Here is a 17,474-nt window from a genome sequence, read left to right as displayed (position 1 = left end):
ACTCTACTGATAGTAACAGGAATCCCCATGGTGCACAAGCAGTAATTCACAAACTAAGCATTTTCCTTTTTGCAATTAAACAAAAATATTAGGAACGTCTTAGTTTCTCACTGCTGTTCGTTTGATGTGATAGCTAACTGCAAAAGCCTATTACGGCCAGATCCTCAGTTGAGGTAAATTGGCAGAGCTCCACTGGAGTCAGTGGAGCCACACTGATTTATCCAGTCTGAGGATATGGCTCATAAACATTTAATCCTTTGCAACCCTACTGTAGTGTCAGACTGATGTAAAAACTCTCCTCTCCTTCTTCACCCGACTCCACTCCATTCAAACCACAGCCATGGAAGGTTACATTCTTCTCCCACCATAGTTGTGTCACACGGCTTGAATCTCTGCACTGGTTTCTGTTTTCTTCCAAGCTCTGCTACTCATTCTCCACAACTTATTGTTTACCAGTAATAACCATTGGCTTCGAGAGAGGAAGGGGGCTCATCTTTCTTTCTCCCAGGGAGCTAACCAGGGTCTTGAGGAACTTTCACCCACTGCTTTCCTTTTGATCATTTCTCCCCCACTGCCTCCTCTTCTCTGTTTCCATGTCATCTAATCCAGGAGAGGAGGGGCACCAGTGTCATCCTACCCCCAGCTCTGGGACGCTGCTCAATGAGCCCCAAAGGTGCAAAACTCATAGATTTCTGCCCTGATAAGGTTTGCCAAGCAGCAGCAGCTGGCAGCACTAGGCATAAGCAGACAAAGTAACTGCTTAAGGCCTCAAGCAGCTCAAGGGTGCCCCCCAGGGCCAGCGCAAAAGCATTAGGTGCCCTAGGGCCTAGGCGAACCTTCAGCCTTGTGTGCCCTCCCCAATTAACTTTCAAAAATTAATATTGTGCATTAGTATGAATAAAAATACTGCATTTATAATTGCAGCTTTATTTTACGTGAAAAAGCAGAATATTATGATACTGGTTGTACATTCTCATTGTTCTACACTTTTGACAGGATCTGTACTAGAAGAAACGCACATTATAATGTGTAATATGGCTCACAGGATGTAATACTACCTGTTCCTGCAACAAAGTTGATCACTGGAATTTAACTTTCCAAGCTTTCAGTTTAGCACCTGGAGAAACAAGTTCCTTCAGGTCCATGCTTTGTGCAACTTCATGTTCCACTGCCAAAGGTGGACAGTGCAACAAGTTTTTCTTGCATCTTTGAGGAACAAACATCTGTTCTGATCCACTTCAGCTTGGCAAAGTTCATTGATTTAGCTGAGTTCATTCAGCTTTTTTGCCACCCCAAATTTTGCTCCGCTAGGTGACCGCCTAGTTTGCCTAGTGGTTGCACCAGTCCCCCATTATTAATATGCGTTGTGTGTGGTGGGGCATAGGACAAAATATTCCCTTTTAGGGCCCCCAGTGAGCTAGCACTGGAACGCCTGTCCCTCTGTCTGTCTATCAGAGGCCTCCTCGGACCACCTGGTGGTGCTGGGCCAACACACACACACTGCAGTGGGCAGGGGAAAGCTAACGAGGGCCCGGGGCGGGCAGCACAGACTGGGGCCCGGGGAGTTCATTGAAACCCTGCCCAGGTTGAGGCGCCGGCCCCGCAGGGCTGCAGCCTAAAGTCAAGGGGACCATTGTATGCCGAGCGAGCCTCCCCCCGCGGGCGGGCGGGCCTGGCTGGGGCGGGCAGGGAGGGGCTGCGGCCGGGCTACCCGCCTGTCTGTGTGTGTGTGCGTGTGTGCGCGGCGGCGGAGTGGAGCCTGGCCGTGCCTCTCCCGTCCGGCGGGGGCCACAGGAGCAGCGGCGGCGGCGGCGGCACTGGAGGGAGCCCCGGGGTTCAGACTTGCCCAGGCAGCCATGGCCGAGAGCTCGGAGAAGGTGCCCATCGCCCTGGCGGGGCCGGAGGACGTGGAGCGGAGCCTGCCCCCGGTAAGTCCCTTCCCGCGCTCAGCCCGCGGCGGGTCCCCGCTCTCGGGAGCCCCGGGCCGGGAGGGAAGGTGGCGGCGGGCGGGCGGGCGCCCAGCTATGCACCATCGCCGCCCCTGTTGGGGGAGCTGCCGCTTTCCTCGCGCGCCCAGCCCGGGGCCGCCGCCCGCCCGCCCCGGGGCAGAGCTGGGCTCCGAGGGGAGCCGGCTGAGCTGCCTTGTCCCCCTCTCCTCCGCTGCAGGCCTACGCGGCGGTGCCGGCGCAACCCTCCAGCCCCGGGCGGCTGCTGAAGATCGGCGCCGGGGTGCTCGTCGGCGGAGCCGTGCTGCTCCTCCTCGGGGCCATCGGCGCCTTCTCCTTCTGGAAGGGGAGCGACAGGCATGTGAGTGGCCCGGGCGGGGCGGGGCGGGGCGGACCCGCTGGAGCCGCAGGTTTCTTCGCCGAGGGTCCCACCCCGGCGGCTGCGCGGGGCCCGGCGGGTCCTCCGGCTGCAGCGCGGTGGGGAGCGCAGCGCGGCGCGGCCCCTCCGCTCAGCCTGCGCATCCCAGGGACGAGCAAGACAGCCGCCGCCCCGCAGGGTGGGACGGGGCTGGCTGGGTAGCACCGGGCAGAGCAGCTTGGGGAAAGTGGTGGATCTCCGGCTTTGTCAAGGGACCAGTCCCTGGATCGGCGCCGCTCCCTGGGATCTCTCTCCCACACAGTTTAGCAAGTCAGCGCAAGCTGGTCCCTGGTATCCAAAAGGTTGAGGCACTCTCTGTGTCATGCAGTGCCAGCAGCTGGGTTAGAGGTTTGCTCGCTTGATTAGTTTGGGAGTGAGGATCCAGAAGGTTTAGCAACGAAAGGAGATCAGAATCCTGCCCAAGCTCTTCTTCTCCCACGCAGAATGCGAGGTAAATATGCTGAAGTGGTTCGGACAGAGGAAAATATAGGGGAACAATCAGAAAGATCAGTCTTGGAGTAGTGAAAACTGGATCACCTACTGCAAAGAGTATTGCTAACTGGGACAGGCAATAAGTAAACAGAGGTAGGCAGGAGGGGTCAATTCGAATAGTAAACTCATCTGTCTACCAAGCAGCATAATTGTAGTCCTGTAAGAACCTACCGCTGCACTGACGTTTTTAAATCTGATTTAAAGTAAGGTCAGGGTGAATTGGGTGAATCAAAGAAAAGAATTATGAACCCAAATGTTTACATTTTGGAAACAGACATTTTTTTGTTAAGCCAATTTTTAAATTAACTGTTTGAATTTAAGGACAACCAAAGTCACACTGAAAACCTTTCTTGAGCGGTTGCCAAGTTCTGTAAGTAGCATCTTCCCCTCCCAAATCTCAGTATAAAAACTCTTTTCTCTCCTGTCCATTTGGTGTAGCATAATGGAAGCTGATTTTAGTAATTAAACATGAAGTGTATCCTTGAGACCACAGACAAAAGCAACATTTACTTTTCCTGATAAATCTTCAAAGCATTCACTATTCTACCCCCATCCTTTCCCAGGAGATTCACATCATGGGCAAATTCCAGGCATCAGGACAAAATGGTGGTGAAAGAAATACATCCATTTTACATGCCACATCATCCAAATGCTGATTGCAGATCATACTTTGACACTTAAATATGTGGTGCTATATTTAATTTATGTGTAGGTTTGATTAAAATGTATAAGGACCAAAATTATTTCACTGTTTACCCAGTGGTTTAAATGTGTGCTGAACATGGACACAAGAGTTCATTGTATATCAACTGCAGAACAATTTAAAAAGAATCTTATATGATGACTTATGTTTGGGTGGAGAGAACTGTTCTGAACTTACATGACAAAATCCTGTGTTAAAGGGACAAAGCTGGAAACTGGAGGGGTTAGTTTAAAGAAGCAAACTTCCACCGTGTAGTGAACATCTGACTAATTACAAATATATTTCCTTTATGTTTTCAGATATTTTTAAAATATGAAGTACCAGATTATGTGAATTTGAGTTTCATTTGCTCATCAGTGACAAGGAGAATGAGTCTCACCGAATTTACCAATGAACCTATTTTGCACTCCTGTCTCAGGCAAGACTCCCATTGACGTCAATAGGAGCCTTGTCTGAGTAAGGAGTGCAGAATAGCTCCCTTAATTGGTAGATGTTGTTTCAATATGATAAATATTTTAGCCTGCAGGGGCCAACTGCTTGATATTTAATTATTTTTAAAGACAATTCATAGCATGCCCAAAATCCAAAGAGAAGGAGGAAGTAACAAGGAAGGCTGCTTCAGGACAGACGCACTGTAAGACCCATTTGCTTGTCTAGACTTTTGAAAAGAGAGAGTGGCATGAGTGGGCAGATGGGCCAAAGAGTGTGTATGGTGTTAATAGTCTATTTTGCACTGATGGTTTTGACACATGGATGGCAGATTGATTACAGGACAGAGTCTAATTTCTTGTTGGTCTATTTCATTTCACAATACTTGCATTTTTTTTTAGCATATATGTGCCTTTTGTTCAAACAGATGCATTCAAAAGATCTTATTAGCAAGTGGGTTTCTTTTTCCCTCACTTAAGGCTCTTTTCCCAACTCAGGAAGTTGATAATAATGCCATCATTTAAGAACTGAATCTTTTTTTAAAAAAAGAGTCCAGGGTATTCTGATTGGTACAGAAATAGCTAAAATGTCAACAGTAAGATGCAGATTCATTCCCAATTGAGAAGAATGGGGACACTAAGAGCTATTGTTTCAGCCTGCCCTCAGATTCAGGAAGCCAACACTTTATTTAAAAAAAATCAATTATAAATCTTATGGTTGCAAAAAAACCCTTCCAACTGTGAATCAATAAAGAAAAAAATTTTGTGAGCCTCATTAGTTGCAGTACAATCCAAGTTATCTTATACCAGCTCAGTCTATACATTCTGGATATAAAATTAAATACTATTGATATAGGCCCAGTCATGCATTCCTCATGCAAGACTTGAGTGGCAGTATTGGATGTATGAAGAATACAGGATCGAGTTTCTCTTTGTAAAAGACAATTACTTTTAGCACCTTAACTTTTTCCCTAATGAAGAGTTGCAAGCAGAAGAAATTGATTTCTAGACTATATTGTGAACTTTATTGAAAACTTTGTTTATATACAGACTTTTTAAAAATAAAAATAAACTCCTTGTGTGGGTACTTGTGGCAGTATTGCATAATGGAAATGAATAAACCAGTAAGCAGCAAGGGCTGGCAACTGCAAGATATACTGTAGCTTTCATCACTGCAAAAGGTAGGAGCAAGTATTTCCTTTGATACAGTATGAAAAATCTATTTGATATTTAAACAAAGCTCACTCCACTATGAGATAACCACATGCAGCTTGCTACATTCAACAGACTCTCTAAGTATCTCTACAGTATCAAACAACTTCTCCAACCAAAAGTGAGTCCCAACAGATCAAACTAAGGAGTACAGTGGGGATGACCTCTGGGGGAAATCAGCTCCTTCTGCTCCTTTCACACAGTATGGTTTAGACCAGTTCCTAAAGCCCATGTAACCTGGGAACCAAATTATTCCACATGCAATGTGTGATGGTTACAGGCAATATCAGTACTGACAGCTTTACATCAGCAATGTCTGTTTTATTAGTATGCTCTTGAATGCCGGGGGAATCTGTAATAAAAGTGTAAGTATGGATAAAAGCCAAGAACAGAAGAGGTACGTGACAATTAGATTGGCACCAGACTTGTTCTTGATAGAAGGAAGAAACATACAAAAATGTGTGCTAATGTTCTTTATTCAATTACAGATTTACAATGTCCATTACACTATGAGTATTAATGGAAAAGTACAAGAGGGATCAATGGAAATAGATTCTGGGAACAACCTAGAGACCTTTAAAACTGGAAGTGGAAATGAAGAGGCTATAGAAGTTCATGATTTCCAGATAGTAAGTACATTTGACAGGTCTTTCAGATAAGATACTCTCCGGTGTTGGACTCCAAGGGTATGTCTATGCTGCAATTAAAAACTCACTGCTGGCCTGTGCCACCTGATTTGTGTAGACATTTGGGCTTGTGCTGGAGCCCAAGCTCTAGGACCTGCGAGGTGGGAAGGTCCCAGAGCTCAGGCTGCAGCCGACGCCCAAATGTCTACACCACAATTAAACAGCTCCTTAGCCCAAGCCCTGCGAGCCTGAGTCCACTGTCACGGGCTAGCCGTGGGTTTTTGATTGCAGTGCAGACAGATCCTAAGGGACCCAGTCCTACTCCCACTGAAGTCAATGGCAAAACTCCCATTGCCTTCAAGGGAGCAAGGCTGAGCCCTAAGTGAGGTAGAGGCAGCACCTAGAACATAAGAATCCATTACCTACAGGAAGGGTTGGTGAGGGAAGTTATGTGGTTCTTCCTGCCCCTGGCTCTCCCTACGTTGGGTCCAGGAACAAGAAGGAAGTAACTTGAGGCCTGGAAAAATCCATGCACAGATATGGGGGACGCAAAACCCCCAAATCATCTGAAAGTTGCATTTCAGCCCCAACTTGTGGTAACGTCAACATAACAACACTATCGGCATTGGATTAAAACGCTGATAAGCCTCTTGTCATTTGCCTTCACTATTCCACATCTGCGCAGAAGTCCCAGTTCAGTGGAGAGTCAGTGAATTCTTGGACACTCATGACAACTATGAGCTGCTGGTTAAGCGCAGTCAAAAAAACCCCACCACATACCCAAAAGCAGTTGAGACCACGTGTTGTGCATCTATGTTGATGAGTGTGGGGGAAGAAACTAGCACAAAAAATGATACCTGCTGCGTTCAGTTAAGTGCCAAGGGTCAAACTCCAGGAAAGCAAATGGACCAAGCCAGTTAGGTTTTGAGGCAACAAGGAGTGGAAACAACTTGAAGTGTAAGATATAAAGAATACCAAGGAGATAGAGAAGTACCTGTTGCAAATACCATGTACACTAGGGATTCTAGGATAAATTGGCATGTGAACTTATTTACACATTTGCAGCAATAGAGTTCTAAGGTAGCCAGAGCTGTGACATGGAAATGGCTTGTTTATGTATATCACTAAGGTCAAGAAAGTCCCCATGTTTAAAGTGATGCTTTGATCACAGGAGCATGACCATTGAACGAGGACAAAGTGACCATTTTAGAAAAATAGCCTGCATCCTGGGTGACAGAAAGGTATTACAGAAACGTACCTTGACTATCCCAAAGTGGCAGAGCTACGTCTTGGGGGAGGCCTACTTTTTCTCAGCCTTTGAAGAAAAGAATGACCGTAGTGACATTGCATATATCCCTCAATAGTCAGCAGAAGGACTCTTGTCATGCTGTAGCTTGTACATAAAGATCTGCTCACCTATTTCCTCTGAAGCGGAGCAGAACAAAATGGTGGATGGACAAAATGATTGCTGAGGTTACCAGGGTAGGGACGTTGGGCAATTTTTTTTTTGCTGTGTCCTGTAGGGAAAACCAAACCCACGTAGCAGCACAGGAAATGCTACATTTGAATTCGAGGGAGAAGACTTAAGAAAGGCTACCCTGCAGCTAATCCTATATCAGTTAATGGCCTCTAATTTCAATATGTTTGAAATACAGGGACTTTGTGTCATTTATTTAGGTTTAGAAACACAAGTTATTACAACAACACTGGAATTCTGTCTTGGTTCTCATTTCATTATGAACTTCTGTACATAAAAAGTATCCCTGAATAGAGGGAAAAAAAAGTTGTAATGTCTAAAGTTAGGCACCTACATCCATATTTGTGGCACTACTAGTAAACATATGACCTGATTTTCATAGGTAAAGTCCAGAGATCTGTCTAGAGTAGGAAAAAATTACTTGGTTACAACACAAATAGCTAACATGATTTTAAGGATGTTAAACTGCATCAATATTCGGTGCTAAGTGATGTTTCAAATCATGTTAACTTACTCCTTTTTTCCTAGTCTACACAGGCCCCTCCAATGGAAGTTGCAGATGCTCAGCATCTCTGAAAATTAGGCCACTTCTTTGGATGCCTAAATTAGTTGCCTACATTTAGGAACTCAAGATTAAAACTTCACTCTTTACAGTTTTACAGCTAAGATAGTGATACAACTGAATGTGGATCAGTTTCGGAGTTGACTCTTATTTTTAAAAAATCAAAAAACGTGTCAGTTTTTGCTTGTTTTTAAAAAAAAAAACAAGAATTCTTAAGTCCCAAAATTCAGTGAGTATCTTAATGTTACATGAACATAGTTCGTAATGTTTGTTTTAAGCAATTGGGTGACATGTCCATGAATGTAACCACAAAAGATCTATGTTGTAGGGCATAACTGGAATCCGTTTTGCTGGAGGACAGAAATGCTACATTAAAGCACAAGCTAAAGCTCACATCCCTGATGTCAATACCATGACTAAGGAGACCCTCTCGTTTGATCTGGTAAGGAGCAATTTAAAAAAAAAATACTTAACCCCAGATAAATAAGGATTTTAAAATTGATTTAAATACAAATGTCAAATGATCTAGTCGGTCGTTCAGTGCCCTGGAAGGGAGGAGGGAGTGCTTCTGATGGGCACTGTTTCTACTGTTGCATGAGAGAGATTGTAAATGTGTAACAGCCTCAAAGCAAAATCATCCCCCCCATCCCCTCAAAAAAACCTCCTCCCACATCATCAGGTCAGGAGAAAATCATGGTGTACAAAAATTGCAGAACCTCCAAAATGAGGATGTCTCAACTCTGCCTAGTTGCTATACTCTAGAATATTCTGTAATTAATACTCTTTTACTTAAAAAGAAAGAAAAATCTCTAAAGCCAACAAGGAAAGTGCCCAGGGTCAGATCCAAAGTCCACTGAAGTTCATGGGAATCTTTCCATGAACTTCAGTGGGCTTTGGATCAGCCCCCAGAGGTAAGTACCCAGATCACCTCTACCCTGCATCGTTATTTTAAGAATGTGTGGACTTCATGGATTAATTGGAATAATTTAACATAATTAAGCACAGGCAATTTTTCTTTTTTAAAAGGATATTACATTCATCCAATGGTAAGTTTCCACTGTTGAAAAATATTTGCAATCAGGTTTGCAAAATTAAGATTCCAATTCAGTATTAAGTTGGTCACATTACAGATGTGTAGTATGTTCTGTTCCTGCTTTCTGTTTGTTTTTTCTTAAGACGTATTGTATCTTATATTGCTGTGTCTATCATAAAACATATGCATCAAATAGATAGGATAGGCAACTTAATGCTACTGTTGGAACATTACACTTCCTTTGCTGCCTGATTTTTCTGATTAAGTGTGCAATCGTAATGTATTAATTCAATTAATTTTTTATACTATAAATAAAGACCAAGTTGTTTCTGTTCTAATACATATTTGGTCAATGCCAACCCTGAATACAAAATAGTCAATTAAAATAAGTTTATAGCTATCTAAAGTATATATACCCACAAATTTGGGGTAATTTCATTTAAGATAACCAACTGGGTTCTTTTTATCTTCAAAAGTTAGCTCCAGTTAAGTTATTTCAGATGCTGGCAAAAGCCCCAGTGGGAGAATATAAATGATGTGCTGCTCTCACTGAATAGAGAATTTAGATGACTCAGGACATCCTACAAAAATCAATAATTACACTAAGGAACAGCTTGGCGAAATAAATGGATCCAGTGGGCTATCAATCCAAATATCAGATACTTTGTGGAGGCAATTCAAAGTTTAATTTTGAAATCATACTCATTTTCTTGATGAGTGAGACTTTTTATATGTGTTTCGCTGCTACTGAGAAATAGCTAGATGTTTTATGTAAAATAATACTTTGAACTAAACACTATAAAGAATCAATCACTGACATTTTCATGTATTACTTTGAAGATATGAACAAAAAACCTGCAGGGTACACTTCAAAACGAAGGCTCCTTTAACTTACAGTTCTAGCTTTTGGTCAATTGAATTGGTATTACTGAACAAAACCTTTAATCAGACCATTATATTAACTTAAAACTGAAAGTTGTAGCTGTGTGCAGAGTAAAGCTTTCAGAAATATGTCTGTCTATTATAGAAGCGTCCTAACATTTATATGAAATCAGAACAACACAAGCAAACATACCTAAAAACTATGGGCTAGATACTTAGCTCATATAAATCAATACAGTTCTACTGAAGTCAGTGGATCTATACTAATGTACGCCAGCTTAGAATCCGGTCCTATGGGCTGACTACTAGCCCCATTAAAGACAACGGGTGAAATCCTGGCTCCACTGACCGTGATGGTAATTTTGCCACTTCAGTGATGACAGAATTTCACCCCAGGAGTTTTTCCATTGATTTCAGCTGGACCAAGATTTGGCTGTGTGCAAGTAGTTCACAAAACAAAAGAGCACTGTTTGGAACAATATTTCATATCAATTCCACATGAAGCTCTTGGCATTTGGCTATTAGCATAACGCTGCATATACAGAACACACAGGGCTCCTGTTCATTGAACGAACAATAGATTTTGTGCTGTCTACTTACAGGAAGATGAAATTATGCCAGTTAAATTTGATGAAAATTCCCTTATCTGGGTGGCTGCAGAGCAGCCTGTAAAGGATAACAGCTTCCTAAGTCCCAAAATTTTAGAGCTTTGTGGAGATCTTCCTATCTTCTGGCTTCGACCAACATACCCAAAAGGTAATTTTTCTTTCACTTAAAACACCACTACCCTTTTATTCCCCCTCCAACAAATGCACACCAGCAGGGTGTCTAGCCACTAGATCTACACAGTCGTGGACCCCATGGTTCTTCTCCCACAGTCATGTAGGCTAGTGCTGAAACTTTATCCCACCCCCAGCCCCGCACAGTGCATTGGGTCCCTATGTGGAACCACTCAGACCAGGCTCTGCCACAACCAGTCCCATGACACAACTTCAGTGGAGAGGAGGACTGAAGTGTTTTAACACCTCAGGGTTGACCAGGGCTGGAGATGGGACTTTGGACAGAGAGGGGCATTCTCTCTCTCAGGTGCTTGGCTGACTGGTTCTTGCTCACATGCTCAGGGTCTAACCAATCACTATATGTGGGGTTGGGAAGGAATTTCCCCCCAGGTCAGATTGGCAGTGACCTTGGGAGGGTTTCACCTTCCTCTGCAGTGTGTGGGTGCGGGACAGTTGTCGGAATTATCTGGGGATATCTCATTTAATCATTTCCCATCGTGGGGAGGGGGCTCGGCCACTGGTGCATCTGTGGCACATATTAGTGAGTCTAATCCCCTGTGGGATGTAATATTTTGGTCTCATTTTGGTAGGTGGGTTTGGTGTGTGGGTGGTTGGGTGGTGCTGGTAGCCTGTGAGACACAGGAGGTCAGGCTAGATGAATTAGTGGGTCCTTTCTGCCCTTAAGATCTATGATTTCTAATTTCCTAGGATTTGGATACTGTGACCCCACTGCTCTTTTTAGCATGCTAGCTTGAGCAGAGATTGCACATATTCGTCTACCCAAGCTGGGAATCACCTTCCAGGTGCTGTGTAGAATATACCCAGAGATTTAATACTGCTATACAAAATATTTGTTAGAAATGCAAATACAAAATACTGATTAGAAAAGGGAAATAGGTAGCAATACGGAGTATTTTGTGGACGAGAGTTGCTTATATTTTTCCGTGATTAATGTGAGCCAAATTTGCTTAATACAAATTTTCCACTGTTTTCCTGTGGCCTTGCACAGGACCATTATGCATCAAGAGTATTGTCAAAGTGGGCCTGGAGTGCTTTAAACCATGTTTACAAAAAGCCATTCGGAGCTGGGCTCAAGTCTGTCTCCTTCCAAATGTGTTTTTTCCATAAAAAATGCACACTGACATCCAGGTGGTTGCTCTGGTTGAGTGCTGGCTGCAGCTATTAATATCTTTTAGCATCAATAGCCACTCTCTGGGTCCAGAGGCCCTTCCCCAGCCTGTTCTTTGTGCCAGCCACCCATTTGTTTGGGAAAAAAGACAAATCTCACACCCACAGACAGAACTGTATAGACTGCGTATGGAATAGGTGGAAAGAGGCGTAGCTCCCATCTGAAGCAGGCTAATTTTTGCATTACTGCTATGCAGTCCCACTTTCATGAGTGGGTAATAGAATATGTTCCCTGAAGCAGTGGAAAAACATGTTTTAAAACATGTACTCCTGTGACTGTTTTTGCAGATAGCCAGAGAAAGAAGCGAGAAATCAAGAGAAAAATACGTCAGATTCAATCAAACTCTGATCTGGACCAATCTGAAGCTGCTACTGAAGTAGTAAATACCAGGTCACCCACTACCCAGCCTGTTCAAGAACCAGAACGCCAATCTAATGCCACCGATCCCAGAGAGCAAGATTCTAGTTCAACCTTTAATCCAGAAAATCCGTATCATGTGAGTATATATATTTGCTCTAGAATCCCGTCAGAGCATTTCATTTTGCAGCTAGGTATGTAACATTTATTAAGTACACATTTCTAGAGACTTATTCATTTCCAATGGACTTTAAAAATAATTATACCAGTTTGTTGACTTAAACTTTCATCCAATAATGCAGTCTTTTAAAAATTTCACTCACCAAAAGCAACTAAAATATAGTTTGTTTTTTGTTATTATTACTCCCCAAAGTATGGAGAAGTAGACGTTGTGCTTAGGCTGGTGAATTTAAAGTAATTTTGCAAGATTGCCATAATGAATCCAGTTTAATACAAAAAACTAGATACATCTGATACAGTTCATGCATTACAATAATTACCCCAAATGTAATCTGCCCCAGACAGACAGCTGATGCTGATTATTAACTGATAAAAAGAAACAATAAAAATGCAGTCAGCTGACTTTTCAGAGATCAGGATCAGGCCAAATAGGTCTGTCCTGGAAGCTGTGGTTGTCAGATAGTTCGCAGAGCCCTTTTAAAAACAATGCAGTGAAAGAACTTGGGGAAAAACGGGTCTATGACAGTCATTTTCTTTCTCTCATCTGAAGTGGTTCACAAAATGAAAATGTGAAGAGTCCCATTTCCCTAAGCCCATCACAGTACAGCAGAACAATTAACTGTACAGTGAGCCACTTCCACTCTGCTGCACCAACATCAGACAATTTACATCAACTGTTTGGTACAGCAGGGATAAAGTTAGATAAAGTTATTTTAATAGAATGTTGTCACAAGATCAAAGTCTCCTGCTTTGAAAATAAGTCACAGCTTCATTCTCACATTTATGTAACAGCAGGAGATCATGATCCTGTGACTCTTCTACTCAGTTGACATCTCTTAATTAGGCTTAAGCTAATCACTCCAAATAAAGTAGCACTAAATTGACTTTATTTCTTATGAACTCAGTTAAATAGAAGCAGCACTGGACCCAAAAGCAGCACTAGAACTAAACCTGCTACTCAAAGGGAGAAGCCTGCTGGGATAAGATCTATACCCCTAGAAAGAAGGAGGGGCCTGAGAGGTAGAGCCATTATCCCTCTGGAGAGTGGGAGCAGTGCAGCTGATGTAGGGTCCCTTGCAGGGCTCTCTCTGATAGTCTTCCTGCCAGTGGGAACCTGTGTTACCCTGAAGACAGATTTTAGGTACACTCAGCTAGCTCCCTAGTGCCCCCTCTCAGGTGGACTGTTTTGAGGGATCCTTTGGTAAACCTATCAACCAATCTGTTCTCATTAGGTATGGGTCTCCAGGGAGGCTAAGGAAATAACTGGAGGACACAGATACAGCCTTCCAATAAATGATTGACACTATCAGTATTCTTTCTAAAACAGAGCACCCTTTTATTGGTGCAAACACACACACAAAAACACAAATCCCTAACACAACAGGTTAAAGGCACCCCAAACCGCAATAATATACAGTTAAGATGATCCTAAGTGGCTGTGCCCTGCTTCAGATGGCCAGTCTTCCACAAGTGGCTGACAGCTGCTGGTAAGTCTTTAAATCTCTTTCAGATGAGGTCTCATCTCTCTCTCCCCACCCATGTCTGTCTCTGGACTCCTCACACCTCCTCAGCTGTCTGTCTCTCTGACACTCTCTTTATGTACTCTGCTGATAGGCTTGATTGACAGTTTTGCTTATTTTTGCTAATATTTTCCTGTCAGAGTGCATACCACATAACATTTTCTAATGTATCCAGTCTCATGATCAACAACTGCCTCACCTCTGCTGTCAATTTCTTAGTGCCACGTGCTCCTGTTTTCAGCTAATGGTGGTGAAGTGGTACCTCACTGACGTACTTGTCCAGCACTTTACAAAACGGAGGCAAGGAAACAAAATGGAGTCGCTCAAGATCTCCTATATTGCCTGCTCAGTTAGTGTAGGATCTACTGGAAGATGTTCTCAAAAATTTTTAGGCACTGGAAATCTACACTGCTGGGTTATTAGACAGATGCTTAGTCTTGGCCTTAGCTAAGCCATTGTCGTTCCTCTGTCTCCCCCTGACAGTGCATGGGGGGGAGGGGGGAGCAACCATGAGCAAGTTATTCCGCCTTCCTGTGCCTCTGTTTTTCAATCTCTAAAATGGGGAAAATGCGACTTTTCTCCTCTGTGTAATGCTTTTGAGAACTATGGATGAAAAGCTCTATGCAAGAATGAAGCATTCTTGTTTGATTTGCCCTTGTTCTTAGAATCATAGAGTTGGAAGGGACCTCAGGAGATCATCTAGTCCAACCCTCTGCTCAAAGCAGGACTAACCTCAGCTAAATAATCCCAGAGAGGGTTTTGTCAAGCTGCACCTTAAAAACCCCTAAAGATGGAGATTCCACCACCTCTCTAGGTAACCCATTCCAATGCTTTACCACCCTTCTAATGAAAAACTTTTTCCTAATGTCCAACCTAGATCTCCCCCACTGCAACTTGAGACCGTTGCTCCTTGTTCTGTCATCTGCCACCACTGAGAACAGCCTAGCCCCATCCTCCCTGGAACCCCCTTTCAGGTAGTTAAAGGCTGCTATCAACCCCCCCACCCCCCATTCTTCTCTTTTGCAGACTAAACAAGCCCAGTTCCCTCAGCCTCTCCTCATAAGTCCTGTGCTCCAGCCCCCTAATCATTTTTGTTGCTCTCCGCTGGACTCTCTCCAACTTGTCTACATCCTTTTTGTAGTGGGAGGCCCAAAACTGGACACAATACTCTAAATGCGGCCTTACCAATGCCAAATAGAGAGGAATAATCGCTTCCCTCGATCTGCTGGCAATGCTCCTACTAATGCAGCCCAGTATGCTATTAGCCTTCTTGGCAACCAGGGCACACTGCTGACTCAGATCCAGCTTCTTATCCACTGTTACCCCCAGGTCCTCCTCTGCAGAACTCCTGCCTAGCTTGTCGGTCCCCAGTCTATAGCTGTGCATGGGATTCTTCCATCCTAAGTGCAGGACTCTGCACTTGTCCTTGTTAAACCTAATCAGATTTCTTTTGGCCCAATCCTCCAGTTTGTTTAGGTCTTTCTGTATCCTATCCCTACCTTCCAGGGTATCTACCACTCCCCCCAGCTTAGTGTCATCTGCAAACTTGCTGAGGGTGCAATCTACCCCATCTTCCAGATCACTGATGAAGATGTTGAACAAAACCCCCAGCACCGACCCCTAGGGCACTCCGCTTGTGACCAGCTGCCAGCTAGACATGGAGCCATTGATCACTACTCGTTGAGCCTTACGCTCTAGCCAGCTCTCCATCCATTTTATAATCCATTCATCCAACCCATACTTCCTTAACTTGCTGATAAGAATACTGAGAGACCCCGTATCAAAAGCTTTGCTAAAGTCAAGGTATATCACGTCCACCGCTTTCCCCACATCCACAGAGCCAGTCACCTCTTCATAGAAAGCAATCAGGTTGGTCAGACATGACTTTCCCTTGGTGAATCCATGTTGACTGTTCCTGATCACCTTCCTCTCTTTCAAGTGCCTTAAAATGGATTATCTTCTAGTCCTATTAAGGAGGCACAATACAGAAAGAAAGAACTATTCAAAGAACTGAGAACTAAGCTCCATGTTTTCAGGAGAGGAAGCAAAATTTTCTAAGACGCTAGTCTGTCTTTCGATATCCTCTGCCATTTATTGTGTGGTGACTCTTTGTTCCTTGGTAAGATGCTGTTACAATGCTAGTTGTCTAGAATCCATCACACAGTGGTGGTTAAAGGCAAGGTAAATATCAGGAAATCCTGCAGTAATAAACTGTAAAACAGTCCTCTTGGGAAAGGTGGAAGTTCCATCACTTGGGACTTATTTTAAATTGGACTGGATAGAGCATTAGACAATTTAAAGTAGGACACAATCCTGCATGTACAGGAAGATGGACTGGCTAACCCAAGTCCTTTCCATTTCTTACTACCACCCTATAACTCAAATTTCACTGTTATTAACCTCATCAAAAGCTGGGAAAGTAAAATAATAATGAAACTCAGTCAGGCAGCCTGATTCCCCATTGTGTTCCTCTAGGTCTATACTGGTGAATCCAATGTAGATGTGAAGTAATACAGTGGCGAATCAGGCCACTGAAAGCCTGGCTCTCCTGAAGTCAATGGGAGTTTTACTACTGACTTCAGTATTTCACCTATCATCTTTTGTGGGGATAGTGTGAATGCAGGGAATTCCATCTTCTCTCTAACAGATCACAGAAATACATTTTGTATTTTACATTTCAGCAACTTGAAGGTGAAGGGATGACTTTTGACCCAATGCTGGACCATGAAGGCATATGCTGTATTGAATGTAGAAGAAGCTACACCCAGTGCCAGAGAATTTGTGAACCTCTCATGGGCTATTACCCTTGGCCCTATAATTACCAAGGATGTCGTTCTGCCTGCCGAATTATTATGCCTTGCAGCTGGTGGGTTGCCCGTATCTTGGGTGTCGTGTGAGATGGACTGTTCAGATATGACAAACTGATAAAAGACTACAGCCAAGGCAGCATTACCAGTCTCAGCTTTTAAAACACTAAGTGTATGTTAATGTATCACAATAAGGTCAGTCATTCTAGATGTAAATAAATAAAACCTTTAATATTTCATTAGCTTTACAAATGCAGAGCGTAACTTGTATTCTTTTAGCAAACTGTACACTAAAACCTATTGACTGGAATTTTAAGACTCCCCAAAACAGATTATAGTATCTGTGCTAATGGTTTAGTTGAACAGTATAGATGCTTGCTTATAAATTCAAATTCAGCATCTCATGACAGAGCCCTCTTTTCTGAAATAGATGTGAAAATTTATGTCCAATTAGGTGACTAAACTTGTACTCTTGGGAGTACCTTTCAACCATGTAGCTTGCTTAAATAAATCACAAGTTAAGTTGCTCCCTAGTGTTGTTCATACAGAGTTCCTAGATCATTATGAACCGTGTTAGACCAATTACAGCATACCTTTCCCACAAAGCTACCCCAGGGGACGGAGGAATATGTACAAACAAATGGCAAGAAAAAGAGGCTGTTGAATGAAACGTGTGGGGTGAGGAAATCACAATGTGTTGTGCATCAGCACTTCAAAGTAGCCCTAGTGTCAAAAATCTTGTATCACTGGTACCGCTGTACTGTCTAACAGGTGTCAGCTCTATAAGACTATGAAAAGGCAATTACACATAGCTGTAAGCCAAATAGCCTCAAGGCACTGTATAATCAGACCCCACAACAGTC

General features: G+C 43.4%; 1 protein-coding gene across 1 annotated transcript; it reads left to right on the top strand.

The window, feature by feature from the left end:
- The first annotated feature begins 1,705 nt into the window (after positions 1-1,705).
- CNMD (chondromodulin) lies at positions 1,706-16,863 on the top strand. Its single transcript, XM_067562772.1, has 7 exons — positions 1,706-1,928; positions 2,167-2,307; positions 5,688-5,828; positions 8,193-8,306; positions 10,382-10,535; positions 12,035-12,243; positions 16,486-16,863. Exons 1-7 carry the CDS (start codon positions 1,857-1,859, stop codon positions 16,699-16,701), a joined length of 1,047 nt encoding a protein of 348 aa, XP_067418873.1. The 5' UTR covers positions 1,706-1,856; the 3' UTR covers positions 16,702-16,863.
- Positions 16,864-17,474: the final 611 nt, after the last annotated feature.

This window comes from Emydura macquarii, unplaced genomic scaffold, assembly GCF_026122565.2.
Source record: "Emydura macquarii macquarii isolate MOO-44397 ecotype Brisbane River unplaced genomic scaffold, CSIRO-AGI_Emac_v2 contig_2473, whole genome shotgun sequence".
Taxonomy (NCBI): Eukaryota; Metazoa; Chordata; order Testudines; family Chelidae; genus Emydura; species Emydura macquarii.
The sequence above is the reverse complement of the archived record's forward strand: the minus strand, read 5'-3'. Positions and strand labels throughout refer to the sequence as shown.

Bases quoted from the DNA above. Each gene is read 5' to 3' on its own strand.
- CNMD (XM_067562772.1), top strand. From the start codon at position 1,857: ATGGCCGAGAGCTCGGAGAAGGTGCCCATCGCCCTGGCGGGGCCGGAG. The intron at 5,829-8,192 runs GTAAGTACATTT...TCTATGTTGTAG, and splicing joins AAGTTCATGATTTCCAGATA to GGCATAACTGGAATCCGTTT. The intron at 10,536-12,034 runs GTAATTTTTCTT...CTGTTTTTGCAG, and splicing joins TCGACCAACATACCCAAAAG to ATAGCCAGAGAAAGAAGCGA.